At 42.7% G+C, this 27,449-nt stretch overlaps 2 protein-coding genes across 9 annotated transcripts in view; one reads left to right on the top strand and one right to left on the bottom strand.

Moving 5' to 3' along the window:
* Positions 1–294: 294 nt before the first annotated feature.
* Positions 295–17,983, bottom strand: BROX (BRO1 domain and CAAX motif containing). 5 transcript variants are annotated; one of them, XM_037405280.1, is made up of 14 exons: positions 17,857–17,983; positions 16,233–16,363; positions 15,339–15,445; positions 13,715–13,811; positions 12,289–12,384; positions 11,563–11,635; positions 11,099–11,204; positions 10,478–10,567; positions 9,594–9,679; positions 8,191–8,272; positions 6,981–7,131; positions 5,412–5,571; positions 4,814–4,909; positions 295–980 (listed from the first exon to the last, which is right to left on the bottom strand). In XM_037405280.1, exons 2-13 carry the CDS (start codon positions 16,331–16,333, stop codon positions 4,823–4,825), a joined length of 1,236 nt encoding a protein of 411 aa, XP_037261177.1. In that variant the 5' UTR covers positions 16,334–16,363; positions 17,857–17,983; the 3' UTR covers positions 295–980; positions 4,814–4,822. The 5 variants fall into 5 exon arrangements, with proteins under 5 accessions (XP_037261177.1, XP_037261176.1, XP_037261179.1 ...); XM_037405279.1 differs by having other exon boundaries at positions 546–4,909; XM_037405282.1 differs by lacking the exon at positions 17,857–17,983 and adding an exon at positions 17,314–17,547 and having other exon boundaries at positions 546–4,909.
* A 156-nt stretch (positions 17,984–18,139) lies between these two features.
* Positions 18,140–27,449, top strand: part of AIDA (axin interactor, dorsalization associated) — a 28,463-nt gene continuing 19,153 nt past the window's right edge. Inside the window, exons 1-2 of one of the 4 annotated variants that reach the window (XM_037405287.1) lie at positions 18,140–18,364; positions 21,999–22,068. In XM_037405287.1, coding sequence (XP_037261184.1) covers positions 18,255–18,364; positions 21,999–22,068 — 180 coding nt within the window. In that variant the 5' untranslated portion in view covers positions 18,140–18,254. The remainder of the gene's footprint in view (positions 18,365–21,998; positions 22,069–27,449) is intronic. The other 3 variants (XM_037405286.1, XM_037405285.1, XM_037405284.1) reach the window with 3 other exon arrangements.

The raw sequence follows: 27,449 nt of genomic DNA, 5'->3' as shown, positions 1-27,449 counted from the left end.
ATTTTTTCTTCTAGAAACTCTGCCAAAGCCTGAGAGGCTAAAAGGCATTAGTGTGTGTTTCCATTAAAATTAAAAGGGCCAATCACACCTCGGAAAATGAAAAAAAAACATATCTCCAAATCTACTTGCCACCTGCTGGCAATGTAGAGAAGTGGCCAGCAATCTACACTTCCCAAATAATCCCTTCACATAATATTACATATTATATCCTACAGAGTCACAGACCTTTGCAAGTACTAGGATGTTGTATAGGCATATGAAATTATACCTTATTACTTTTTTTTTTTTTTTTTAAAGACAGAAGTTTAGAAATTTCATCCCTTCCTTCCTGCCCCATGACTGGAAGCGCTTCATTGAATTGACTACTTCCACATGCACACAATTTGTGTAGGTATCTTGCTCATTTAAATCCTCCTTCAGGCATACTGCAAGGATAAAGTATTCTCTATAATTGTTAAATTTGCATTAAAGTGGAGAAAGTAACAATCAAAATAAACCCTTTTTCTTGCTACTATACTTAAAATTTTAAATGATGAAACAAAACCTGATACATTAAGATTGTTTATTTTAAATGGTATTCTGAAACTTGTGGTTATATACAAATTTTCCAACTATGAAGCTTAAGATCGCGTGGTGACTGTCTTCACAAAATAAGGCTGCTCAGTCAATCCTATCAGAGCTGATTCCATTGAAGTTTGATTATTCAGAGTAAAGAATGGCTTCAAGAAGGTTGTAATCCACGAAGGCACCAACACCAACACCAAAGGAGGTAGGCCTTCCTACATAAAAAGCTAATCAAGGGTCCCCTTAGTTACCATGTGGTATTTGTTGAATTTCAGAGCATCACCAGCAAGGAAAGATCTGAGTGAAACAGTCATTGTGGAATGACCTTTATACTGCACTCAAAATCTGGAGACAGGTACCCACTGCAGAGGCTTTTCCATGCCAGTCATACTTGCTGTGTTTTATTCCTCAATCAACTGGGGCAGTTAAGGGGGGAAAAAAAAAGAAAGAAAAAAAAAAAAAAAAAGAGACAGATTTGGTTTTTTAGGGATAATTAATAGGCGTGATCAGGATTTATGATAACACTGAAACTTCAGTTTAGATACTAGACGTGGGGATGGAGTGAAATGTTTCACCCCACAGCCAACAGACAGAAACTTTTCATTTCTCTGAACTGACATGGAAGGCAGATGAGCTACTGCCTCCTCTCACGTTCCCCCAATATTAAAGGTAGAGATACGCTTCATAAGTTTAATAAACAGATAACTAAAAATACAGTTTAGTAACATTTCCCATAAAAATCTTACCAATAGCACAGTACTGAAATCTGTGCAACAAAATCAAAATGACAGGAAGGAATATTTACGATACTGTATTGTACCAAAATTGCAGGATCAGAAATTTCTAAAGTGCAAAGTTGGCCATATTCTACACAGATACAGGGGTCTGTTTTCTTGCTTCTAGTATGAACCATCACCATCATTACGGATGCACCACATATCCATGCTGAACATTTAAATGACCAAATGTCATCCTTAGGTTGACAGGCAGAACTCTTCTACCGAATCCAGTGGGATGCAAACATCAGCATCTAAGGGCCAAATTTAGTCCCTCAGTTGCAGGAGTGTCATATGCTGGATGGAGATTAACTACTGTAAACCCAGGAATACAAAACATGGAGAAAGTGTATTTAAATACATGGAGGGAGGTATTTAAATAGAAATCTTACAAAGAGCTTAATGGTTCGTTTTACAGTAGCTGAAAGACAATCACTACATTTTTAAAAGGACAAAATGGAGGGCCCAGCACTCCACATTTTATTTAGCTGCAGTTTTGTCCTAGTTCAATCTGGGCACAAATTTTTAAAGACTATTTACACCAACCAGATTTGCAGGTTTAGCCATGAGCACCTCTAAAACCAGAGAGAGGCCACAAAAACAGGCTCTTGCAGCGTCAAGTGTATTAAAAAGTCACCATTCAAAATACCTCATTCTTAAAAATTACTAAAGGGCATCATAATAGAAGGAGAATGGCTGCTAGGTTTCCAGATTAACTGAAATTCCCAGTCAATTCACCCATATTCTTAAGCATACTGGACAGTTAATCTACATATTATTTACAATAATTCTTGCTACTACCCAACAAAACCAAAAGAGAAAACTGCTCGTTGACTCACAGCTCTCTACACTTTGCAAACTAAACAATCTCCAGTTTCTTATTTTGGGCAAAACTATCCAATATTTGCCATTGGATTTTAACTACAAGTGAAAAAAGTTTGTCTTGAAAAGCAACACGTTAAGTGAATTAGTTTGTTCCATTAGTCTATTTTTAAACTACTACATCATATTTACTGAAACAGCTATGGCATAAGAGGTTACATAGCTAAGCTTAAGTAATGCCATAATCTGACACAATCCACTTGGTTATGCCCCAAAACTATTTACAGTGAACTTGATTCAAACAAACTACTTGGTTCAAAAAGTGTCCAAAGAATTCCAAGTCCATAAAATAATCTTTCCTATGAAGTTGTTTGGGAATGATTTAGTCATGATCTGTTAATTTTAAGATATTCATATACTGAGATACACCCATGGGCAAAAGCCTCATTGGAAATGAATCCCAGGACCTACAGATGCGTTAGCAAACAAGGGTAAGTCTGTGCCACAGTGTGGAGCAGATGGAAGGGGAAATGAAGGGAGGAGGGCAAATGAAATCTAGTCTGCATAGAAAGATAATTAATTAGGTTGAGACATGTATGTATCAACACATGCAGGCATCTGAAAAACAATGAGTAACTAAAAAAATCCTGATTATGGAACCGAGTTAACTACAGCTTGATCCTTAAAGGGGGCTAAGCAAACATAGATGACTACAGCTGTAGTATGTTTTCAGAATTAAAAGCTGTATACGCAAAGTAGCACCACGCTCCACTAACAAAACCTAAGCTGGTCTTTTAACCATGCAAGTAGTCTAAGAAGTCAGCTGTTCAAGTTATGAACAGATCCGAGTAACTCTTCATAAAACCTACCCCAGGCCCCTGTGCACCATCAGAAAAAATGGACCAATTTTAGATATAACTTCTTCTTGATACTCATTATCCTCTACCCACCTAAGCTCTTGCAGAACAGAAGCTTCTTCCAAAGCAATCCAGCTGATTTTAGACTTATTATTGTGTGCAGAACTGACTGAAAGAAAAATCCATCACTGGAAGCAATGAGTTCTGCAGTTGACTCACTAAGCATTGAGAGCCTCTTTGCCTTTTGCAGCAACAAACTTTGTAGTTTGGTCCAGTATCTCAGGAAGTCTTGAGTCTCCTGTTAAACTCCTCAACAGCTTTTCTTCCACAGGCCATCAAGGAACTACACACCTGCCCTCTAAGCTAAGTTACCCTAAAGTCCCATGAAAGATTTCAAACAGAAGCACTGAATTACACCACAGTGGAAGATGAACCAATCCAAACAGTACAAAGAGAGGAATGCGTTCACCGTGTACGACATGGTAAGCGCATATCCCATCATGTTTTGTTGAAATGGGAACATTTTCAGGCTGTTCAGTTTCTTTCTTGGGTGAAGTACAGCAACTGGTAGCCAGAGACTGCAAAGCCCTCGCTTCAACACATGCAGCATATTCTTTTGCATTTGCAGCAAATCAGAAAGCTATGTTGCTTTTGACTTGGGTGTTATTGCAGTGCTCAGCACTAAAGAACGTTATCACATTTTCCACAGCAGGCAGAAATGGAAGAAGCAAGTTCTACAAAATACTCTTACTCAGTCTTGACTGGGCTTGCCTTTGGCAAGTTCTCTTCATAAGGAGCTGGTTTCAGTGCAATACTGCAGAAGCTGAGAAACAGCATTGGTTATATATGGCATAAAGGAAATCTAGAGCTTGGTTTCCCAGTTGTGTCATCAGCTCATCTTTCCTCCCTCTTCTAACAGCTTCTTATAGACCAGATGCAAACATGGCATCTTAATTACGATTCCATTACCTTATGCATGACAGCTTCATGAATTCTACTGCCAGGAGACTGACTGTCTGCAGCTTTCAAACTTACCAAATCTTTCAAGATTCAAAAACTCTTAATGAATGACACTGTGATGCATCATTTTTAAGCATTTTCGTATTACTTGCTGCATCACTTTCACATACAATTTGATCCTAAAGGATTTTAATTAAAGGACAGACAAGCTAAAGTACCTTAATACAAATTCTGATACAAGAACCCTAACCTATATAGGAAAGGACGGAGGCTAATCATTTCAGAAGAATACAAATTGTGCTCTGGTTATGCAGAACTTAAGGTTTTCCAGGTTCTGTGAAAGTCCTGTGAAACAGCATAGGGGTGTTACAAACCAAACCCAGATTTTCTTCGCTCGCTACAGTTAAGTGAATCGGAACACAACAGGGTGTTAAGCCTGAATGACATAACTTGAATAAATATAACCATTTATGCAAACTTTTGTTTGCAGAATTTGGCATTATATAGCGTATAATTTAATGGAAAAATCCTCAAGTGTTACAATCATGATACTTTCTTTGCTATTTGTGGGCAGAAAGTAAGCCCACAAAAAAAAAGTATCTCTAGAGGCACAACAGAAACATTTAAGTCCACTCATTCTATGATATCCTACTAAAACAAAGACATATAAATAAACTCCTAGAAATCCACCACATTCTCAAGCAAGATAGATGCATACTAACAAAAGTAAATTAAATGAGTCTTCTAAATTAAAAAAGAAGAATCAGAAAAAGGGAGATCAGAACTAAAGCCCCAGAATCCAATTAATACAGTTTCAAAGTGAATTCAAAGCACCTATGGCACTTAAGAAATCTGGCATCCACTGTCTTTTTGAGGCTTTATATCTGGTTCCTTCAGAGGTTTTACTTCTTCATCTGGTTTTGGTTTAGCCTGCAAAAAAGAAGAAAAAAAACCCCTAAATACCACAAGTAAAAACCACTGTGTCTGCACAGTATTTATGCACAGCTAACTTTACATATTCTAATCTAATAGTCCCCTCTCTTCAAGGCTGAAGGCCTTGAGCATGCCTCAAGTGAGGGGAAAAAGCCAAGTATTCTCTATTTCAGCATCCTAAATGAATACTTTTCTAAAAAATAATCGTTCTATACCATTCACTCCTGTAACATTTCAGCACCTTATACACATTAAAGAATTTCCCCCTATTCAGGACTTGGAAAAAAAAAAAAAAAAGACTGTTAATTTCCAGATGCTGGCAGTGTGGCAGAGAGGTTAAATGACTTTCCTCCTGGCACAGCAGAAATGTGAGTTTGGGTGGTAGCCTTGTGTCTACATCCTGCATTGAGCTGGGGAACATTACAGAAGAGCAAAATAGTAACTGTATTATACACAGAATAAAGTTAACTGGAAAGAACAATATATAAGATGATCTTACAGTGTCATCCTTTGGCCTCTTGGTGAGATCAAATGCTGCAAGTGTTTCAGGAGTCCAGTGTGCGTTCAAGGAAGGAAATTCAAAAGGAACAGGCTCTACTAAGCCATAGTTTGCTTTCAGTTCTAGCTGGGGAGCCTCTGTTGGCACCTTCTGAAAATAGCTGTAATAGAATACAGAAATATATTTAAAACACAACATACTATCTCTGCAAGTCTTGTTTGCAATTCTAAAGAAAAACAGTCTGGGTTTTTACAGTGGCAAACACGGCTGCTCGCTTCCATTTCATTAAGGCACTGTCCAACATGCATTCTGTCACCAAGAGTCACAAGAACAAAAGCAATTCCTTCCTGATATCACTCATTCCCTAGCTAGGTGGGGTTTTTCCTACTTGACAACCGTTATTCCCAGGGCTTAGATGAGAAGAGCACCTTTTGTCCAAAAAGACCTTCAAAATCCAAGCAAGGATTTAAAATACTTCCCAAGGAAGATGAAGAGGACAGTTCTTTTCCTAAATCAGTCTTAATGTGCCACAGTGCAGAATAGCAATGACACCGCAACGCCTGAGGAGGGTATAAATCTACCCTTGGCAAACCAACAAGAGCTGGAAACTGACAAATACTGACACACACTACCTTACTTCCTGTGCTGCAGCAGAGCTCTGGGGCAGGCACATCTCCCAAAACAGTCACTGGTTATCTGGTTTCTCTTTCAAAGTTTGTTTCTAGAGGGGCATGGATTTGTTGAAATCCCTTGTCCGCTGTTGTAAGTTACAACAACCGTTATTGGAACCAAAGCAGAGTAAATAATTTTTTTTCCTATTTGCAATTCAGCTTGATGTACTTGACAAGCCTTTTTTTTTCGTCAATTTCCCTACTATGCAGGTCTTTAAATACCATCAAAAGGGAAATAACAAACCTATTGTGAAATGCTAAATCATAAGAGGAGGGGAGAAAGAAATGAGCAAAAGAATTCTAAAGCCAAACTAATCTTGCTATTTTAAACTGCTTCCAAACTCTGTTTTGGAAGGGGCATTAGCTAACAGAAAGCCCTATTCACAATATTAATTATGCTTAGACCAGTAAAGCTCCTAGGACCCTAAGCGTATTCTTCACTGAAGGCATGACTGTGTTTTGACTTCCCTGCTATTAAAGTAGAACTAGCTACCAGTCTTCTCCATTTCCCCTCTCTTGTCTTTTGCCTGCTAGATCCCAGCAGCTGGGAAGAGGGCATTAGAGCAACAGAGCAACCTCTGCAGGACTTTCTCTTGTGCAGAAGGAAAGGAAACAAAATGGCTGTGGAATGAAGGAAGAAAACTGCTTAACCTCTCCAGCAGGTCAGTCCGGCCTACCCTGCTGAACTGGCACAGAACACAGAGGGGGTGATGGCACAGACCCATAGCAAATATGCTAAAAGAAAATTCCAGAATTACAAATTTATCTCTAAGTTACATGCCATGCCCTAAAAGAATATAAGAACTGGAGAGTAAAATTTACTATCCCGTCTTGAAATAAAGGCAAATGAGGTAATAACAGTTCATATAGAATACTGTACCAACCATGAATTACTTACATGAATCCATTCTCTCTCTGGCATTTTTCTAGTGTGTTCTTAATCAAACTTCCTAATTTCCTAAAGAAGAGATGTCCAGAAGGTTTGGCAGTAGTCCCGGGGCCTTTGGTTTCTCCGTATTCTTTGCACAGTGCTTCAGCCTTGGCAAAAACTTTGTAAGAAAGAAATGTAATAAAAATCATTTACATGACTCCATTAAATCACAGTTCTGATCTACAGTGCTTCAGTTTTAGGAGGTACCAGAATCCATTCAGGCTTCTTGCTTCTTAGAAACAAAAATGAACTAGCTCAAAGGCTGCACTTCCAGCCAAGATTTACTGCTTCCAAAAGTGACTAGGAACAGGAAAAAAAAACAAAAACCCAAAGCGAAGCTTTTTGGGTAGGAAGATGCAGGAAAGCATTTTTACGTGTGGGGTAAAATGCAACAACGAGCCCAAGAACTGTGCCACATAGTAGGGACAAAGAAAGGGTGTAAAGGTGTCCAGGCACAGCTGATGCCCCAAAATAAACCACACTTAATACGGAGTAGGAAAAGAAGCACTCTTCTCTGAACAGCAGGCACAGTAAAAGACACAGTATTTGTTTTACTGCAAGTAATTCAACTTAGTTTGTTCGTAACAAATTATTTTTATTCTTAAAATTAATATTAAAAGTTTCTGATTTGATGATCTGAGCATTTTTTTATACACTGTGGTAAAGTTAAGCAGTGCAGGCTGTTAAGGTAGTGATAGCTTTGAAGAGAGAAGGATGGGCAGAAGACCCTGAACTACTCAACTTTGCTTAATCTACCTTTCAAATTAATAAAAAGGAAATAAATGACTGAAACTTGTTTAAAAACAAACACAGTCTAGATTTAATACTTAACGTAAGACAGAGGAACTTCCAAAACAGAAAAGGCTGCAGTAGCTTAACAAACAGAACAGAAGACCTGATGTCCAGACAATTGGTTTTTATACTGTATTGCAGGCAGTTCAAAGCCAGTCTTTAACAGGCTGGGAAGTGAAGATGAAATTTTATGCAGCACTGTTATGAAAGACAGTGTTTGGTGAGACAAAAGAAGAATATACTGTCTCTATTCAAAAGCGTGTTGGATTTTCAGCAAGTGACAGGTAAAATCTTAAGTTTATATGAGACCAAATAAACACAATACAGCAAAACAAAACAGGCATGCCATCATCACACCCTGTAATCCAGCCTCAATCGCACTTACATTTTTCTGATTCCTGCAGAGATCTGATTGCTTCCCCACATTTATCACTTGCCAGTAAAGTCTGACCATGGTAACAGTATGCCTAATGGGAGAAGAAATCATTACCAACATCACTGGGCAACTCCTGCACCAATTCACTTCTGCTCTTCTTTACATCAGAGTTGCATCTGTGAAGCTGCCATTCCCTGTAGGTAGCTGACAATTTGGCAATGCAAATCAAAGTAGCATTCACTGGACAATGCAGTTCAACATAAACCACCATGAGTTACGTATGAAGCAAGCTGTCTCGAGCCTAGCAAAGAGTATTTTTGAGCTTTATGAATGCTGTTTTACCAACAGCACTAGCATGTAGTCCAGCTCAAACCTCTCTCTCTCACTGTATCAATGCGCAGTGTTAAGCCCCATCACAGAAAGAGGATGAACCTGGTCAAGTTTACAAAGCAAAGTATCTAAAGCTACCTGAATATCCAAAAAACAAATCTGCAACAAAAATCACTGAATCCAGAAGAGATGAGGTGTTCTGCTGCTTGAGATACTTTGCCATAGTCTGAACAACTTTTCCACCCCAAAAAGTCCCATTCCTTCACACTTATGCTTGAAGATAGTAGTGCATTCCAGTGAGAACTGAACTGCCTCTTTTCTATTATCAGTTGTTGTTGAGTTAAAATACTAAATACCATAGGTAAAGGAACAATCCCACGAACTAATGTCTACCTTGCATACCTTCCTACAATGTCTGTTCTCACAATATAGCAACGTTACCTAAATCTACCATTGCCCATATTACACACCCACACCCCCCCAAAAAAAAAGTACCACCACAGGTCTGACGCTCCCTTATCTCTCAAACTTGCTAATAAAGCAAGCAGCTTTTAGCTACAGATTTAACCTAAGAGAAAGACAATTCTGTTAACTGCTTAGTTTGGGATTTTTTTACAGTATGAACGAGTCAGATTACAGGCTGTGGCAGGTTACAAAAAATACACAGCAAATTAAGCAGCTGATGATCCCAAGAGCGCCACTGCAGTTGCTAAGAGATCAGTCATGCAAAAAGGGACACCGCTTGGAATGGTACCTAAAATTACTTAACGCAGGTTCATTCAGGGCATTCAAAAAGATGACCAGCTTTGAATTATGCCTAGAATCAGACCGAGATGCAGATAACAGATGACAATTATTATGCTCAACCTGAATTTTTCCACTTCACGATATGCAATCGCGATAAAATTCCATGCTGCAGTAATTTCACTTGGTTCAAACAAAACCACTTTGAATGCCACTGACACTCCACAGTCTCTCTTCACAGCATGGAAAGCAAGTCAAGGCAATACTTAGACCCTCATTCCCTACACAGTCCTTAGGCAACATTAAAAACTGTGACTGCTGTCAACTGAAGTACTTACATAGGCCATGTAGAAACAGGTCTTCAAGTTTAAGTACTTCCTCCATTTACCTGCATAGGTTGGATCCAAACTGGATAATGTCTGATCTATGAACACATATGTAAAGTTATTCTTTAAGACATTTCCAGAAAGAAAAATCACATGCACATTCAAAACCCAGAATTCCTAAACTTAGCAATAGATCGTAACTATGAAGTAGCCAGAAACAAGTGACATAAATTACTCCTGCAAAGGCACACAGAAACTATAAGAAAATATAAAAATATATTGTTTATTGAGCTATCATGCAGTTGTCTCTAGAATCTCTGAAACTGCTGTCCACTAAGTTTGAAAGGCTAATTCTCGTAAGTATTTTTAGGCAGTAGTTCAAAATTTGTTCCTTGTTTAATTTCAATTAGTGACCTGTAAAAGCCTACGTATGTTACAATATTCCATCTCTTATATTGACTCCCATAGTTTTGCACTTCTCTCACTTGCCTCAGTAAGCTCACAGATCAGTTTACTCACCTGGATGTACATAATTAACCTGCTGCACACTTTACGGTCCCCATCATAATCTGCTGCCCAAAGGCAGCTGAAACACACTCTGTTTACATCAAGCTATTTGTTTGCTGCTATTACATATTCTCAAGACATGAAGACTGTCTTCTCTCTCCCCTAACATTGCTTACCATTAGCTACATAAAAAGATTCCCACAAAACCAAAAGGCCTTATCAAAAATATATGTTAGACTGATAACTGAAGCCTTAGGTGTGCTAAATAGAAGATAAATCTACAAAGCATACCCACCGAAAAACAGTGTTAATATGGCAATTGACAAGCGGGTCAAGTACATCTGCTGGCAAGAATGCATAAACCAGGTCACTAAGGATACAAAACTTACCAGCTTTTTGGTAGAAGTTAGCTGTTTCATAAGCAAGAGCAGCTATTAGTCCTGGATTGTGTTTCAGCTCAATAGCCCGAGCAATTGTCACTGAAAAAAAATTCCACACCACAGTATTAAAGTTTAATTGAAAACGTCACATCAAATCAGCAGAGTCATTTAGCATTTTAAAACCCTTGCATGAGCAGAAAACAAGTATTGTGCACTCAAGTAAACTGCAGAATAAAGACAGATTGTTTCTTGGATAGAATAATTCCAAATTAATAGAAAAGCTGAAGGAGAGCTGAAGACTAGCTAGTAAATAGAAGCTGCAAATATTTTAAAGTAACTGGGAATTTATGTTAGGCAAGCATGGCGGTGAAGAGACTGCATGAAAGGAAAAAAGAAGAGGGGGCAAATGTCACACACAAAGTGGCAACATTTGTAATATCAGACTGATTTTTGGCATTTTTCTCCTATAATTGTAACTTCAGTTTCTTTAAAAGCAACCCACCCCACGAAGCCACAGTACTTCAAGAGAAGAAAAAAAAATGGCATTGCTGCCAAGCAGACTTCACAAGACATCAAAGTAACCCGCAAAGACTCATTTCCCATCCCCAACAAATGTGCACTTGAAGATACCTTCTTGGGCTTCAGCTTGGCACTGTATGATGTAAGAGTCTATAAGTCGAGCTTCTAAATCTCTTCCCTTTTCCACAGGTGTAATCAATTTTGGAATGTGACTTTCCTAAGTACAAAGCACGTGTCAAAGTCAGTTTAGGCTTAATACCGTTGCTGCCCGTGCAAAGCAAGTCTCTTATTCCCAAATGGAAGGGACGCTGAGTGAAGGTCCCAAGACGGCTGGCTGCACTGTTGCATGTGCTACTGGGCGGACAGACACATTACTCTTCCACTGCCATTAGGAAAGAGTAGTAGGGGCTGAGTGCTAGCACAACATAGTAATACCCATTTTTTTCCTGTATCATTCAAATAGTCTGAGGTATTTTATTCTGTAACCTCTCAGAAAAGCAAAGGCTTTTCTAAAACAAAAAGTCAAGTATTTGGAGACAACTTAAAGAACAGACAGCAAAGACAGTTCTTCTAACCTTCAAGTGTTTAAAAATCCCAGCTGCTACCTTCAGGCTTCTGTGAACGTCTTTTGCTTCATCTTCTGTTATACTAAGAATACAGAACAAATCAATGAAATTTTAGTTAGAATGGACCCCTAGGTGTCATGTAGTCCCACCTCCTGCTTTGGAGGAGGACTATCAACAACAGTAGGTCAGGTCAGTTATGGCTTTGTCTAGATGAATTTTGAATTCTTCAGGAATGGACAGTCCGCTAACTCTCTAAGTAACCTGTCCCACTGCTGTACTACCTTCATGGTAAAGAAGTTTCTTACAGTGTCGAATCATTAAATAATCGAATAGAACTCACTTGAAAAAAGAAATGTAACATCTTTTAATGACTTTGAAGTAAAAGGCAACCTCAGTGTTAAAAGCCAAAGCTTTAGAAATCTGTAGGGCTCAAACTCTGCAGAGCTCCGATTTTGAGAATCTTGATTTTGTACCTGGACATTTACAGCAGAATAGATGAAAGGGTTTATTCACAACTGACGCTTTCTCTGTACCACAGTGACATGGCACTTTGTTCACAGATGCAAGAAGGGACTAAAGTGCACTTGGCCATTACGTAAATGAAAGCCAACTGCCTCCTTGAACTCCTACTGTCTCGACTGGACATGCGCTACAGCAGTCAAAACTCAGAACCTGCTACATTTTTTTGGTGGAATATTGCTGCAATGGAATTACTAAGAAAAGAAAAACACTTACTCTTCTTTTCCAGCAAGTCTTGATGCGTATTTCGTGTACCACAGAGCTACATTAAATCCCATGGAAACCAGTTCAAACACTGCATCCTGCTGGGCACTGAAGACAGACAAAAACCCCCCAAACAAACCCCCAGACAATTTTAATGCTTTCCACTTTGATCTGACAAAACCTTTCTGCTGATAGGTCACATAGTGTAAGCCAACATTTCTCTCTATAAAACACTTTTCATTTAAGAAGTCAATAATTTCCAATTCAGAACCTTCTACTTGCTGAACTGCCTAAAAGAAACTTCAATTTTTACTTATTCCCTTTAAGAGCTCATAATTATAATTTCCTGCATTCAGATGCCTACACTTCCCATTTGGGAGCTTTTATTTTAAAACAGTAACTTGAGATTTGTTTAGCTTTGGGTGTGGCTGACATTTTTCCATCCTTTTTTTTTTTTTTTTTTAATTGCACATTTGGTGGAAAGCCTTGCTCTGGAATGTCTACTTTAAAGTTGTAGCTGCTAAGTTAACAAGTCAGAGTCCATTACATCTCCCTCAAATGAATGTTATTGCAAGTATTTATGTAACTGCAGTCAAATGGCATGTGCAAATAGCAGGAAATTTCAGAAGCTAAAAATATGGTCTCTGAAAAGAGTGAACTTGCAATCACAAGCTCAGTATAACTTAGGCACTAGTAAACTTTAAAAAGGAAGGTGCAGGAGTGGGAAGAATAATGTTGGCACAAGTACAAGTGTTTACAATCATGAGAAAATTAGAAGAGTCCTAACCAACAGATTGTCTTCCAAGGGGAATAAAAGCTTTGAGGAAGTGGAGGACTTCCAGATAAAGTTTGACAAATTTATAAGCATGGCTGTACAATGCAACTACCTACAACAGCAAGAGGCTACTGAATAATCCAAAAGGTTACAGATCAATATTCCTACTTAAAACTGAACCTTTATTTGTTTGTACCAGGAGTACATGTACTACAAACTTCAGAGGACATGAACAGAATCAGACCTTCAGCAACCTTTGTATGTCAAAAAACTCAGAAGATACTGGTCTGTCAATATTGCCAAATGAAAAAACTGTAGTAATCTATGTTAACATAGTCAGTTCACCAACACACTCAAGCTTCTTCTTTGTACTGCTCTAGCCATCTGCAGATATAGTTTGTAGATCAACTAAGACACAATGGATCCTTCCACCATTATCATGCGTTATCCCACCTTTAGAGAAAGGCAACACACACTTCAGAACACCTAATACAGTACAGCAATTACCAAAATGCAAAGGATCAGATTCTTGGAAACTACTATGTGTTGAATATTTTGCTGTATTTCCAAGTTTTCCTTCACACCTGTGCTGGCACATGTGCACATACATAACAGACCAGCAGAAAACAGCTGCACACCCTGTAACCATAAAAGCTTACGTACCTTGGAACTTGTCCCTGTAATGTGTCTGTCCACTTGAAATTCTGAATGTATCTCAACTTGCATTCTTGGGAAGAGTCATCCAGTGAAAGGATAAAACCTACAGAATAATTAAAAAAATTGTACTGATAAGCAATCTCAAAATAACAAACAGAAATGAGTAATGAAGGAATGGGGATCAATGAGAATACAGATACAGATAAAGGAATGTTTCTTGCTGTACCACTCAAAAATCTGTGTTACTTCCTGAGGGTTTTATTTCTCAGTATCTTGAGAACAAGATGTGCAAAAAACCCCAAACTGGCTACTACAAGAAACTCTCAGCCCAGAAGGTTACCAGCTCAACCCTGTGAGTCTTGACTGATGCAGGAAAACCGTGCAGATGACTGCATGTTCCATACGGTGACTAGATGGGAGTTGGACTGACCCAGGTACAGGATGGCTGAGGCTGCTTGGGGTGAGTGAGCAATTGTGCCTGCCACCATAGCAGCAGTTGGGAAATTCCAGGAAAAGCTGCCTGGTCAACAAGGAGAGCAAAAAGTGCTTGTAAGCATGGACTCACCTACCTATCATCTCTTTTGTCTCCTGGGCTACAAGAAATTGGTTCTTTATGTCCAGCAGCCCAGAAAGCAGCACTCAGTGGGATGATGCTCATGCTACAGGATGTTCAAATCCTAGCATATGCAGGCCCAAGGAATTTTTTAGGGAGAAGTACGACAGGCCTTGGTCTGATCAGGTCATACAAGACTCACAACAGCAGCTATTGGGGCTATAGCTCTATGTCCTGTCACATGTTTCTATAGACAGAAAATACTTGTTCTTTTCACATGCAGAACACTTTAGCGACCAAGCATGATGCTTTCCTGAAAAAACTCCCCAAACCTTGTCTGCAGCAACACAGACTGTGACCTTACCTTTATCTAGAATGTCATATTAGCTTACACCCTCCCAGGGACTGAGAGATCTAATGCAACCTGAGCTGCTTCACTTCCCAGAGAGTGAAAGATAGTTTCCATTAATCAACTGATTCCTGAAAACTCAGTCCTAAGAAACTTGTCTGAGCACCTGACTGCAAAGACAGAGTATCAAAACATTGGCAGGAGGAAGGTTTTGGGAATATATCTTCATAGGTGGTCATCTACCAAAAATGTAGATACTATGCTAATGAGGACCAACGTATACACCTCAGACAAGCAGCAGTAGAAGTCTAAACTTGCAACAAGTCTACTATCTAGCATTGGACAAACCAGAAGTTTACACTGAAGAGCGACTCCTATCAAGTAACTAATAGACTCAATTTATACTTAAGGAGCAATTCACTACAACCTGAGAGACAAATAAACATTTTCTCCTTCAGAAGGAAGAAGAATGAAGTTAAGAGCAAGAAAACAGGGCTGCCAATGCTTAGTACTGGCAGGGTCACAAAGGACACTGAAATTTTTAGAAAGGGCCTGGCAAGTACCCACAACTGGTATCAGGCACAGAACCCTGTAGGATACGCTCCTTCCCGAGAAGTGCAAAGCTTCTTTACAGAAGATTAGCACAGTATACATTCTGAAAAGTATCATTAAAACTCAAATTATGCACCTCTTGATGTATCAGCAGTATTGCTAAAAAATGTTCCTACCTTGCAAGAGTGAGAAGTACAAGTCAGTTGCATTCTTCATCATTTCTGGATTACAACTTGAGTCTGTAAACAGCTCCAATAGCCGTGTTCGATATAACCTCAAATCACTGTACAGAGGGAAAAGTAAAACAGAAAAAACAAACCTAAGAAATTCTACCCAAAAACACACTGTTAAGAAGAGTACCCACCCGTGTATACCACCACCCTTTTGGCTAAGAAAGCAAAGCTAAGCATTCACTTTAGCTATTTGAAGGCAAGGAAAGGTACTTTATGAGGAAGATGCCAACAAACCGAGAAAAATCTTCCCTTCCCCATACGACTGACTCTTTAGATTAAGTGCAATCCATTTTGGACTGACCGCAATGGATAACCAGTACCCATTATCACTCTATTGTTCTAACACAAAGTAAAATAACGATGCCTTTATCTACAAGGGGTTGGGTGCAGAGAGAGGGAAGGGAAGTAATAAGCAGCAACATTCTTCAACATTAGAATGGGATGAGCATCTGAAGAGATAAGAATAGATTTGCAAAATAAGCTGAGATCTCTTTTCATTATATTCCTATCCACAATACGACATTCATGCCTTATGCACTTATGGAAATTATTTTCAGTAATCTTTTGTGGAAGAATGCAGTGTCATCAGAAAGACAATGAAATGTTTCGGGTTTTGCCTCTGCATAATTATAATAGGCCCTGCTATACACTCAGAGACTTGAAAACTGGATAATTCATTCTTTGTAACTAAATGTTCAGTGTTATCAGTGTCTTATTGTCTCCCAGCCTACATGTTTCTAGTCATCTTCAGAACAAAAATTGAAGAGTAACCATTACTTTCAAGGATGTTGTCCAAACTGTGAGAGACAGAGTGAAATTAATAACAAGCACACTTACTTGCAAATTTTTGCTGCAGCTGGAGTGGTAGCTACCCCATAAAAATTAAACGAAACGGGAGCTGTAGCCTTCAAAGGGTTACGATGAAACCAGTGGGTCATTTTCTTTCTGTAGTGTTCTCTATGCCAAATCTGAAGTGTGGAAAGAAACGAATAGCTACAGGAACAGGTACAACTGAGATGCTACACATGTCATGCTCCTAAGCTGATAAAAACATATTCTAAATGGAAACAACTAGGAAAGAAAGAAATCTGCAAAATCATATATAATTGCACAGAAGATTTTTTTTTTTTTCTATTTGAAACACTACGCTTCCATCTCCCTTGCCATCATCATCCATGCGCTTAGTCTGAGAATTTCACTGTCTTGAAATACATATGCTTTCTGAGGGAACTATTTTAATTTGGGCAAAAAGCTATAACCTACTTTGCTCTATATTACTGCATACTTTCTTACTCAGACCCCACCCTGTTCGTTACCTCCTGCAGAAGGCTGACTATTTCCCATGTGATTTACAGGTGTATTTCGATTCACTGGGATCATTATATTGTGCCACCATGGATATAGCTGAAGCTGCAGTTACACGGTAACCCTTGCTGAAAACAAAGATTATTTATAATCGTGCAGCGGACCTGGAAGTTTGGTAGAGTGGCCCTAAAACAGACGACCTTTTTATCTTTCACCTGCGTTTCAGCAAATGTATATAACATAGGCAACCCAACGAGCTTTCAACAGTGGTGGACAGCACACAACAGGCACACGATGGAACAAGGGAGTTCCGCGCTGGATAAAAAGAGAAATCGCTTCACCATGAGGACGGTGGAACTGTGGCACAAGTTGCCCACAGAGCCTGTGTGCTTGCCACCCTCGGTGGCCTTCGGCTCACTGGGCGACGCCGAGAGCCCCCGGCCCAGCCCGGGCTGGCCTCGGAGCCCCGAGGCCTCCGTCGCCTCACGGTCCCCGCTGACGGTCTCAGCCCCTCGCTGTAAACGCTGCACTTTGCTGGGGAAACGCAGAAACGCCAAGCAGCGACCCCCTGCCACCGTCCGGGCCTTCCGGACCCGGCGGGCGACTCGCTTACCGTGTCAGCACCTATCGCGACACCTGCACCCACCTGCGCCGCGGAGAGGGGCTGTCACAGGACTCAGGCGCACGCAAGCCGGGGCACAGTCTGACAGCCGAACAAGGGACCCCCCGCGTCCGAGCCGCTTTTGCTCCCGGGGCGGCTGGCCCGGCGGGGGCCTGCCCGGTGCCGACGGCCTCAGGCCCGCGCCGCCGCCTCGCCACAGCCACGGCCACGGCCGCCGCCCCCGGCCCGGCCCCGCCGCTGTGTCACGCGCCCGCCGCCGCAGGCAGCGCCAGCCGCCCGCCGATGGCATCGTCCCGCGCGGTACGGCGAGCCGACCGCATCGATCCCGCCGGTTATCCCCGCTCCGCGCCGGCTGCCCCAGGCCGCCAGAGCCAGCCCTGCGGCCGGGGTCCCCCCACCCCGGGACTGCCGCCGGAGGCGCGGCCAGGCCCCGCGAGCCCTCCCCCGGTTGGGAGCCCTCAACGCCGCAAACGGAGGCGGGAGAGTGAGGCACCGGCCCTCCCGGACGGGTGACCCGCCGGCAGCGTCGCTTACCCGGGGGAGCCTGATGCCGGCAGCGGAGGGAGGAGCGGAGCGGTCCCCGCCCGGGCGCCGCGCCGAGCCCCAGCCGGGAGGGCGGACGCCTGCGAGGCCACGTGACCGCCGCCATGACGGGGTCCGAGGCGGAAGCGCCGCGGGCTCCCCGCCCCGCCTCGGTAGCCATGGCGCGGGCGGGCGCGGCCGGCGCAGCCAACCTCGCTGGGCGGCGCTGGCGGGAGGCGCTCGCCGCGTTTGGTTGTCGCGGCGGCTGGGCTGGGCTGGGCTGGGCCGGGCCGGGCTGGGCCGGGCTGGGCTGGGCTGGGCTGGGCTGGCGGCGGCGCGGGGCTGGCGGGAGCGGCTGCCCGGCGCGGTGCCCCGGCCCGGGGTGAGCATGCTGCCCTAGCGCTGGGGCTATGTCGGAGGCGGCCCGGAGCCTCCTGCAGCGCTGGGGCGCCAGCTTCAGGAAGGGCACCGACTTCGACTCCTGGGGGCAGCTGGTGGAAGCGATCGACGAGTACCAGATGTGAGTGCGGGGGCGGCCGGCTCCCGCCGCTGCCCCGCCGGTCCCCGGCACGGCCGCGGTGCCCCGAGCGAGGGCCCGGGGGCAGGCGGCGGCCCTGGGGCGGGGCGGGGCAGGGGGCCCCCGGTGGGCCTAGGCCGCGGCCCCCCTCACCCCCCAGGCCCCGCCGGCGGGTCCCCTGGCGTTGCACGAGGTGCGGGGCCGCGGGTCGGGGCGTCCCCTGAGGCGAGGTGGGGCGGGGGGGTCGCCGGGAGCCGCCCCGCCGAGACCGCGGGTCGGTGACGGGCGCTGGGCCGGGCACGGTCCCCCCCGGCGTGGGGCGAGGCGGAGCCGGTGGTGTGGAGCCTCCGGGCCCCCAGGCGCGAGCCGTGGGGGCGGCTGGCTAGGGGGGCACCGGTGGCCCGGGGTGCCCCCATGGTCGCCCAGGCTCCCGGGCACGGTGCTGAGGGTGGAGGGGTGTCCCGGCTGAGGCAAATGGGCTGCTAGAGCATCACCCTTGCCTGACACAACCCATCGGGGTGCAAAGTGGCCCACGGCACGCCTGTGTGTTCCGCTTCTGGTGAAACAGTGTGGAGTGGGGGAGCGGGGAACCTGGCAGCCCCGGGTAGGTGGGCTTGTGCCGGGGTGGACCACGCTGTCCGTGAATCCTTTGGTGTTGGAGGAGTGTTGGTACTGTGGGTGGTGGGCTTGGAAACACACCGGGCCGGGTAGCTTTAGTCAAAGGCTCGCCTCGGCTACTCTGTTCACCATGAAGATGGAAGTTATTTCCTTGGGATCTCAGTATTGCAGGCTAAATTTCTTAAGGTGAATTTTCTGGAAGAAGCCCAAATGGTTTGGGCTTGTTCCCCAAGAGGAAGTAAAGCAGAAGACGTGTTCTCTGAGAGATCGTCTAGTGTTGTTCAGGACTCTTCAGGTTAGGGGATGGGCTGTGACCATGCTGGCTACCAGTTCAGTTGCCATTCAGAGTAACTAGCCTGCTGGCTGCGTACAGCATGGTCATGAGATGCTATAATCTCATCACTTCATTCACTCACCAGGCAGGATGATGCAAGTTCGGTTATTTGCACTTTTGCTGATGGCCTTCAGAGTAGGTAAACTGTTACTACAAACTTTGGCACAGGGATGAGAAGAAGTTTTCTACCAGATCTGTATCTCGGAAGAAAAAAAAAAAGAAAACAATCATCAGAAAATAAAAGAAGATATTTTAAATGTCTGCCCTTATGTGGGCATCTACAAGGAGTCCAGTAGGATCTAATGCTTTAAACCATCTTGACAGTCTCGGCAATCAATTTCATGTAATGATGTTTCTTCAGAATAAGAAGTCTTCAGGCTTCCCATTCTGACTTCGCTTTCATTGAGAAAAGATCACTAAACATTCACAAACAGTCCAGTTTGAGAGTTGAAGCATAACTTTTGATCCCTTCATCCCAGCATCACTTGTGCGTGACAAGAAATGAGGTGATCTCCATGCCCTTGCTTTATTCTGGCTTTGGAGCACCGTGGTGTCTTTGTAAGAAAGCTCTCTTGGATGGTAGCATGGTAAGCTGCTCTTACAAGCTTATCAGCGAGTTTCTACTGAATAGTCTTCAGTAGATGAACTCTCTGGTTCCAGGAGGGAGAAAAAAGGGGAGAGAAGATCACAGGATTACAGGGAGATGTTTCCTAGGGAGGAGCAGAACCTTTTCAGTGCGTGTGTCTGCTTCTTGAAGATACAGCAGGTAAACTAATAACAATTTCAGTCTATAGGGTAGAAATTGCAAATAAGCAGCACAGGGCAAGATACCTACCTGTAGCTCTGGAGAGACGTGATGGCATGGCTTTGTGCTATTGCCTTCCCAAATGGCAACCTGCGATGGGATGAACAAATGTGGTGCTGCAGTTGGCCACATGCTGCTGACGTCGGCGAGGTCTGTATGGATCAGCATAGGGAGGCTGGAGAGATTTAATGGGTTTAATGGCTGTTGGTGTAAAACAAAGTTATTTGCCTCCTGTGTCCTGGGTGACCTAGGTCTGCTCAGGGCTTTATGTTACTCCTGGAAGTGCAGGAAGCTTGGTGCAAAGATTGGCCCTTGTTCATTCAGGTGCTTACTTGCACAGGAGCCCTCTGAGCTGGCTGCAGTACCTTCCCTGTTGAATGTTCCCATTTGTGGAACTTGGTTTGATCCAGCTTGGAGCAAGTTTCCAGTGGGATGTTAGATGCATTTATTTAGATTAGCGTGGGTTTTTTTGCATTAGTGACAAATGGAAAGAGGGTTGTATTACTGATGCTTGCAGAAATGTTAATACTATGATGCTGCCTGTTGTGGGTGGCATGTTGCTGCTATGGTGATATGTTTTCTTAAACAATGACTTTTAAATGCCCTTTCTATAAGTCCTATGTATCATACAGGGGGGTGGTAGGTAAGAAGAAGACAGGGTTCAAGTGTGTTTGTGCTTCTTGTCTTTTCTCAGCCACCATGTTTCACCCTTTATGAAAGGGGACAAGCCACTGAGTTGTGCCGTTACCTTGTCCTGTTTGGTTGTTTTTTCACTGGTGCTAGTTAAAAACTACAGTGGCCTTAATCCTTGTGGTTTTTTGACAGCTTATTTTTTGGAAAAGCAAAGAAATAATTGAGTTCTGTTTTTTTGTTTCTGACAGTCTCTGACAAAGGCTTTGATGGTAATCTGCTTTGGTATATGGATCTTCGTGTATGTATTTTAACTTGCGCTCCCCCCAGAAAAACCCCACAACACACAGGCTAACGCCCACTGGAATGGTGGTGAGAAGCTGAATCCCTTCAAACAACGCAAACTTGAGAAGTTCCCGATGGAATTGTATTGCAATGCCCCCAATACTATTGCTGTTCCTGGGTTTTCCCCTCGATTCCCGGTCTACCATCCTTCTCTGCTTTTTTGTTTAATATTTACAGGGAATAGCAACAATTGCCCAGAGGTTTTGCTTGTTTAATGTTCTTCCTCCCCAGACGGAAACCGTAACTCTTCCCATAGCTTCCCTCTCCAGCTTCCTTTCGCTTTCTGGAGCTGTTTGCTTACTGTTACTTTCCAAACCCCTTGGTACTCCTGTCTCCGTGGTGACAAGGGGTGGTGTCTCTGCACTGCATGTGATGCTGACAGGCGCAAATGTGAGCTGATACACCCCGGCAGCCTGGGCCAAGCCACCCTGCGCCTGGCTTCCAGCGCTGGGAGAGCCTGTGGCCATCACCTAGGGTGCCTGCACCCGTGTCTCCTGGCAATCCGACTTGCCTCAAACTCTCCCTGTGAAATGAGTGTGGGCTTGTACCACAGCGGGTGGTTTGTTGTTATAAAGTAAGGGGATGGGGAGAGGAAAAAAGGTTAGTGCTTATGAAAGGGGCTGTTGGCTAGAAGGACCTTCTTACCTGTTCTCCTTTCGTGACATGTTATATATGTAGTCTTTCCTGCCTGATGTAGTTGCGTATTTTGTCCGTCTTGTCTATTTTGTTAAGTATGGCCTACCATGGTTATAGAAATCTTTGTTTAAAAACCCAAACCAACCAAACAAAAACTATTTGGAGCAGCAGTTTGCGAATCTTTTGGCTGACATATATTCTGGAGACTAGAGTCTGTGTGTGTTTCTGTTGTGTTCCCACTCCATAATTTTCTTTCCCCCCCAATCCAGATTAGCAAGGCATCTACAAAAAGAGGCACAGTCTCAGCACAACAACTCAGAATTCACAGAAGATCAGAAGGTGAGTGTTGCTGTTTGCTCAGTCAAGGCGCTTGACTTGTAGATGTCGATGGGTGTTATGTGGGCTTTTTTATCTTGCAGACCAGAGCCTTATGAGACCTTTTTTCCTCCCTCAATATAATCAAACAGACATGGAACCCAGCGTGGCTAAAACCATTGGTGTCATTAGATGTGATAGATGCTCTTCTGTGTAATATTGAATGTCATGCATGCTGTCCCGAGTCCTTTGTAACCTCGGTGTTTCTGGTTTTGGGTCACCTTTTGATAACTTGCTTATACAATGTTAGCACGATTTATGTTGCGAAGTCTGAATACAAAATGTCTTGAACTGCAGACACCAAGGATCTGTGAGGAGGATGTTAGTTTAACATGTAGCACCTGACTGGGAAGGGTCCTGGCAGAATACTCCCTACTAGTGTCTTAGAACATTATTTATTTATAATCCTTTGAAATATTGAAATCACTTTACTCCTCCCTCCCTACCCTCAGTTGAAAAGGCTGTTTCTTGTCTCAGCATGATACTAATGCAATTCTGTGACAGGATTTAAGAGGAAAATACTAGCTGAGTTCGCATACGCTCAAGCATTTTCAGCAAAACAAAATCTTTTGAGATTTGAGGCTCTGCTAAGTTTTCATGTCTTGTATGAAGGCATGGTTTTCTTAGGAATACCAAATAAGAAAACCCCAGTATTTCCGGATTTGCAAGTCATAAGATCACTTGGTTGAGCAATGATGTTGCCTGACAACTGACATTTGCTAGCCCAGAATCTCACCTATGGTAAAAGGATGCTAGAGTAACAGGATCTGTGTTTGGAAATGTTGGTCCTGAAAGCAGGTCCTGGTTCCAGAATTTGGAGGTGAACTTGATGTATTTAAAGAAATTCCTTACAAAGGAATATACGTGTTACATAGAGGCTGACAGGGCTTTAGCTGTTTCCTCAACATGTACCAATAAGAAAAGCAACGAGCTTGTCTTCCATGTTCCGTTTACCTTCTGCAAAGAAGAAAGTAAGGCTTGTGATCATCTTAAACCAGATCACAATCTTGGAGAAGGATTTGGTCCACCTTTCCTGAACTGAAGTCTTGGGAACCTCGCTAATGTTGGGCAGCTGTTTACTCCTTGATTGCTTCTCTCTATCCCTCGCTGGTAGCACTCTCCATCATTCTCAGCTAGAGAGAATCCCATCTTTACTGAGTGTTTCCCCTCTGTGGATACTTTTGAAAATACGGTTACTTCATGAAGGCAAAGCTGTTAATCTCACTTCTGGAGACATCATCTCCTGTGAGTATGGGAACCAGAACCACACAGGGCTTTGCTTCCAGATGTTCCCTGAATCTTGTAGAAAGGACCTTGGACCAGATTGTGGGAGCGAGTGAGGTCAGCCATGAGGGAAGGCCTGGGGGGCTCAGGAAGAAGAGATAACTGACCTCAGATGTTAGATGTGCAACTGCAATCATGTCTTAAGGCAACAGTCTTCTGAAAATAAAAAGGCTGCTTTGAATCCTTGCAGGGTGTTACCTGTTTCTAAAGCTGATATAACTTGCAGAAGAGGTTGACATTTATATAACTTGCTTTTTTTGTGCAGATCAGTAAGGGGCTGATGCACTGAAACTTTGAGCCTGGCTATCAAATGGTGGTACCTATGTCGTTAACCACATACACAGCTGAATTCCCCAACATTTTGTTGAGAACATTCTCTTTCCCTTCTCTACCGTGGGAAGTGCTAGTCACAACAAAAAGTTTTGACATTGCTTTGAAAGAAGAACTGAAAAGTCTGTACAGCAAAACTTTTTACCCTGATGTTAAGCTCCTCGCTGTTCTGGTCTTCCCTATTTCTGCAGGACCTCAGCCAGTATAATCTAGTGATCGTGACCAATTACTGTCATCCCTGGTATCATTTAGTTGGCATGTAGGAATAGAGTTTAGCACAGTTCTGGGTTTTCAAGCAGCTTGGTTAAATGGAAGCGTATCTTCTTTCTTGCCACCCTTCAAAAAAATCTGCATAGCAAACCAGCGACTTTTGTTCAGCTAAGTTCCTGCCAATGCATCCACCAGCATGCTATTTCCTCCTGGTTCTGGAAAGTCTCTTCCCCTAACATCTTGTCTTTCTGAGGTTCTGTATGTCATGTAAGAGCCACCTCTATTTTTCTGAATGTAGAAGAGTATGTAAACTTCAGGGTTTGCTTACCTGGTATTACTGGCCAAGGCTGTGCACAGAATTTCACAGACTGGACAAGGCAAGGCTGTGAAGCTAATTATGATTCTCAGTTGCTTGACCTACCCTCATTGCAGTCTTTGTGTAGATTTACAGTTAGCTGTTTTCCAGAGGACGATACACACTGCTGAGAATTACTGTGAGGCTGTCATTGTTCTTTACTTGACATACTCTGTGGGGAAGATGGATTTCTGCAGCAATTCCTCTGTACCAAGGGAAAACTACTAGCTTCACAGCTACAGGGAAAGGACAAGGCTAGGTTCAAATCCTCAGCCCCATCTGTTTGTATAAATTTTTACCATGTTTGGGTTTATTTCATGCATCACAGGTGGTGTTACAGTGCAGATATGGCCACACCATAATTGATGGTGTGTTACTGGCTAATGTAATCATGCAATCTGTTAATCTAACAACACTTGACAGATACTACCAATTTTTTCCTAGGCATACTGTAAGCCAGTTACAATTTATCTTATAATAGATGTATTGTTTATGGGAAGAATTCAGACTTTCAAATATTCATATGTTGCCTTCTTGCTCTTGATCTGAAGAGTCTGTTTTGAAACGCTGTATGCTACTTCCCTTGATAGAGCAGACTAGTTTCCAGAATTTGCTGTTTGTTCCTGTATTTTTAGCTTCCTGGGGGCTGTTGTCTTATATCTACTGCTGGACATAATTCTGGAGTTTTAGTCCTTGCAGAGGGCTCTGTCTTAACTTGGATAATTGGCAGTGCTGGTATCTTCATTAGTGATTGTGAATTTAGTTGGCTAATTTTCTAATACAGATAAATACTGTAAACAATAAATCATTGTGTTTAAAGCTAGTCACCCTGCAACAGTTTTAAGGAGGCTGTGCAACAATTTCATCACCTAGAAGCTGTGTGTATGGAATATTGACAGATACAGTTACTGGTGGTTTTACCCCAGTCTTAACATCTGCATCCTACTGTTCTTTATTTTACCTTCACTCTTTTAAAAAAATAATAAAAAAATCCCATCTTCATTCATGATCAGCCACTGTGTTTTGCTACATGAATTGTTCCAGTTAGGTTTGGCTAGGATTGTCAGCTTGCCTCCAGCTATACTTACTCTCACCCTGTTCTCTGTGCAATAAGTTTGACCTTTAAAGCACTTTTCTAACCGCAGTTGTTGATTCTCATGTAACTGTTTTTGTGCTAGGCTGGGTTTTCTTCAGTATTAGAAAATCACGCTTTTTTATGCAGTGGTAACTTGCTGAAATAAGAGCACTGTTGAACAGTCTTAGCATGATTCATTAAAACTACTGGTCTCTTAACAGCCTAGACCTCTCTTTAAAGCCAAACTGTGCTCTGGCTCTGTATTTATGCAAACATCTTCGACTGCATTACAGTTAGCACAGTCATTACTCACACAACTACACTGAAGAAACCTTGACTACGAGATCAACTGACACTTTCCCTTTCTAATCACAAGTTTACATAAAACTGAATTTTAACTGTTTTAAACTAGCAAAGTTAATTATGGCTTCAGTTTTTCTGATGAGATGTAGAATGTTTTCCATGCTGCAAAAAGGAGCCTTTGCATGGGGTAGTTGTAGCTGAAAATGATAGCAGTGTTTAGCTGCATTTTTAACTTTTGGGTTGGGTGTGGTCCCTTAAAAAAATAGTTATGAATAATGCCTGCTGGGAGCTTGCCATATTTCAATAGATTCCATATAAAACCTATTCTTTACTATTTTAGGACTCCCAAACTCTCTTCAATTAATCTGTTTCTAGAGCTGTTATTGCCCTTCAGCCCCCAGGAGCCAGAGAACACGCATTTTGTATTGCTGTTTTTTTCTGTTAGGAGGTACCTAGGTCGGGCAGTTTTAGGAACACACGGTTACAGATCTGTAGGGAACAGGGGCGTTGCTGAGCTTATCGGTGAATTGTCAAAGGAGATGGGGGTTGAGCAGCGCTTCTTCAGACCTCGTGTACAGTGTGGCATAGTGCGCCGCATGTGAGAGCGGGAGGGGAGGAGCCACGTGGAAATCTGTTTACATGTTCTGGTTCTGTGGTGGGGCACGGAGACTGTGTGTTGGCACCCTGTGAACTTGTAGCCCTCTTCCTGTGGTGCAGCCTGAGGGTTCTGGTCTAGCATGGAACAGGCATGCTCTTTGCTCAGCAGTCAACACCCAAGCCGTTGGAACAGCTGGGTTTTTGCAAATGTTAGAGCTGTGGTCAAGCCCCGGAGATTTCCCCTTCCTTCCCTAGGGAACCTCTGGATTCTTTTCTTTTACCCATTACTTCACACCTTCCTCTTTGGGATTTTGCCTTTGCAAATGTATCTTTCCAGAGGTTATCAAATATAAAAAGGAATTCCTTTTGTTACACTACAGCTGATTAGATGGGTGTAGTGCATCCTCACCCTAGGGACTGAGAATCTGCTTCTGTATTGCTGCCTACTGTCCTCCCATCCAGCCTGAAAGTACGTATAAATCCACAACACCTGTGTGTGGAGTGTGGGTCTGAAAGTGTCAAAATGAGCCCAGGACTGTATGTACTTTTTTTCAAAAATCTGTATTTTTCTAAGCTGTGCTGGAGATCCAGCTATGGATCTTTGTTATGTAGCAGAATGTATTGTGGGGACATAGAAGCTTGTTGACTCAACCTAGACTACAAAATGAACCTCCACAGAAATGGAGCTGTAATATTTTTATTCTGCTATGTTGCATGCAAGCATATGGTCATGTTGCTTTATATTTAAATTCCCAAACAGCCCATTTCTGCACATGCTGCATCCTAGGTGGAGAAGACAGCGTGTCTTGTGCTAATACACATCCCTCACCATTTTCCTGAAGGGTGCCCAAAAGAACTAAATTTTTTGTAAGATCTCCATACAATGTACAGTATGTTTTTATATATAATATGAATAAATACATATTTTTTCATATATCTTTTCCATATATTCACATCTTTAATACATATATGAAAATATAAACTATGAGAACGTAAAGTCTGAGCTAATGCCATGTTGTAACGGAGTGTTTAAGACGAGAGGAGATACGAGTTGGGGAGAAATGGCTTTGAAAGCTTTGATGAGCCTATAGTGACAGATGAAAATCAGGTATCTGAGGTTTTTACACACTCCAGCTGTTGGCTCTGCCCTTGAGGTATTGATGTCTGATCTGCTTTATGATTCAGCTCCTG

Source organism: Falco rusticolus, chromosome 12 (assembly GCF_015220075.1).
Source record: "Falco rusticolus isolate bFalRus1 chromosome 12, bFalRus1.pri, whole genome shotgun sequence".
Classification (NCBI taxonomy): Eukaryota; Metazoa; Chordata; class Aves; order Falconiformes; family Falconidae; genus Falco; species Falco rusticolus.
The sequence above is the reverse complement of the archived record's forward strand: the minus strand, read 5'-3'. Positions and strand labels throughout refer to the sequence as shown.

Coding starts and splice junctions, on each gene's coding strand:
- BROX (XM_037405280.1), bottom strand. CDS start 16,333: ATGACCCACTGGTTTCATCGTAACCCTTTGAAGGCTACAGCTCCCGTT. Junction 13,812..15,338: donor GTACTTCTCACTCTTGCAAG/GTAGGAACATTT, acceptor ATTATTCTGTAG/GTTTTATCCTTTCACTGGAT. Junction 11,205..11,562: donor GGATTTTTAAACACTTGAAG/GTTAGAAGAACT, acceptor CTTTGTACTTAG/GAAAGTCACATTCCAAAATT.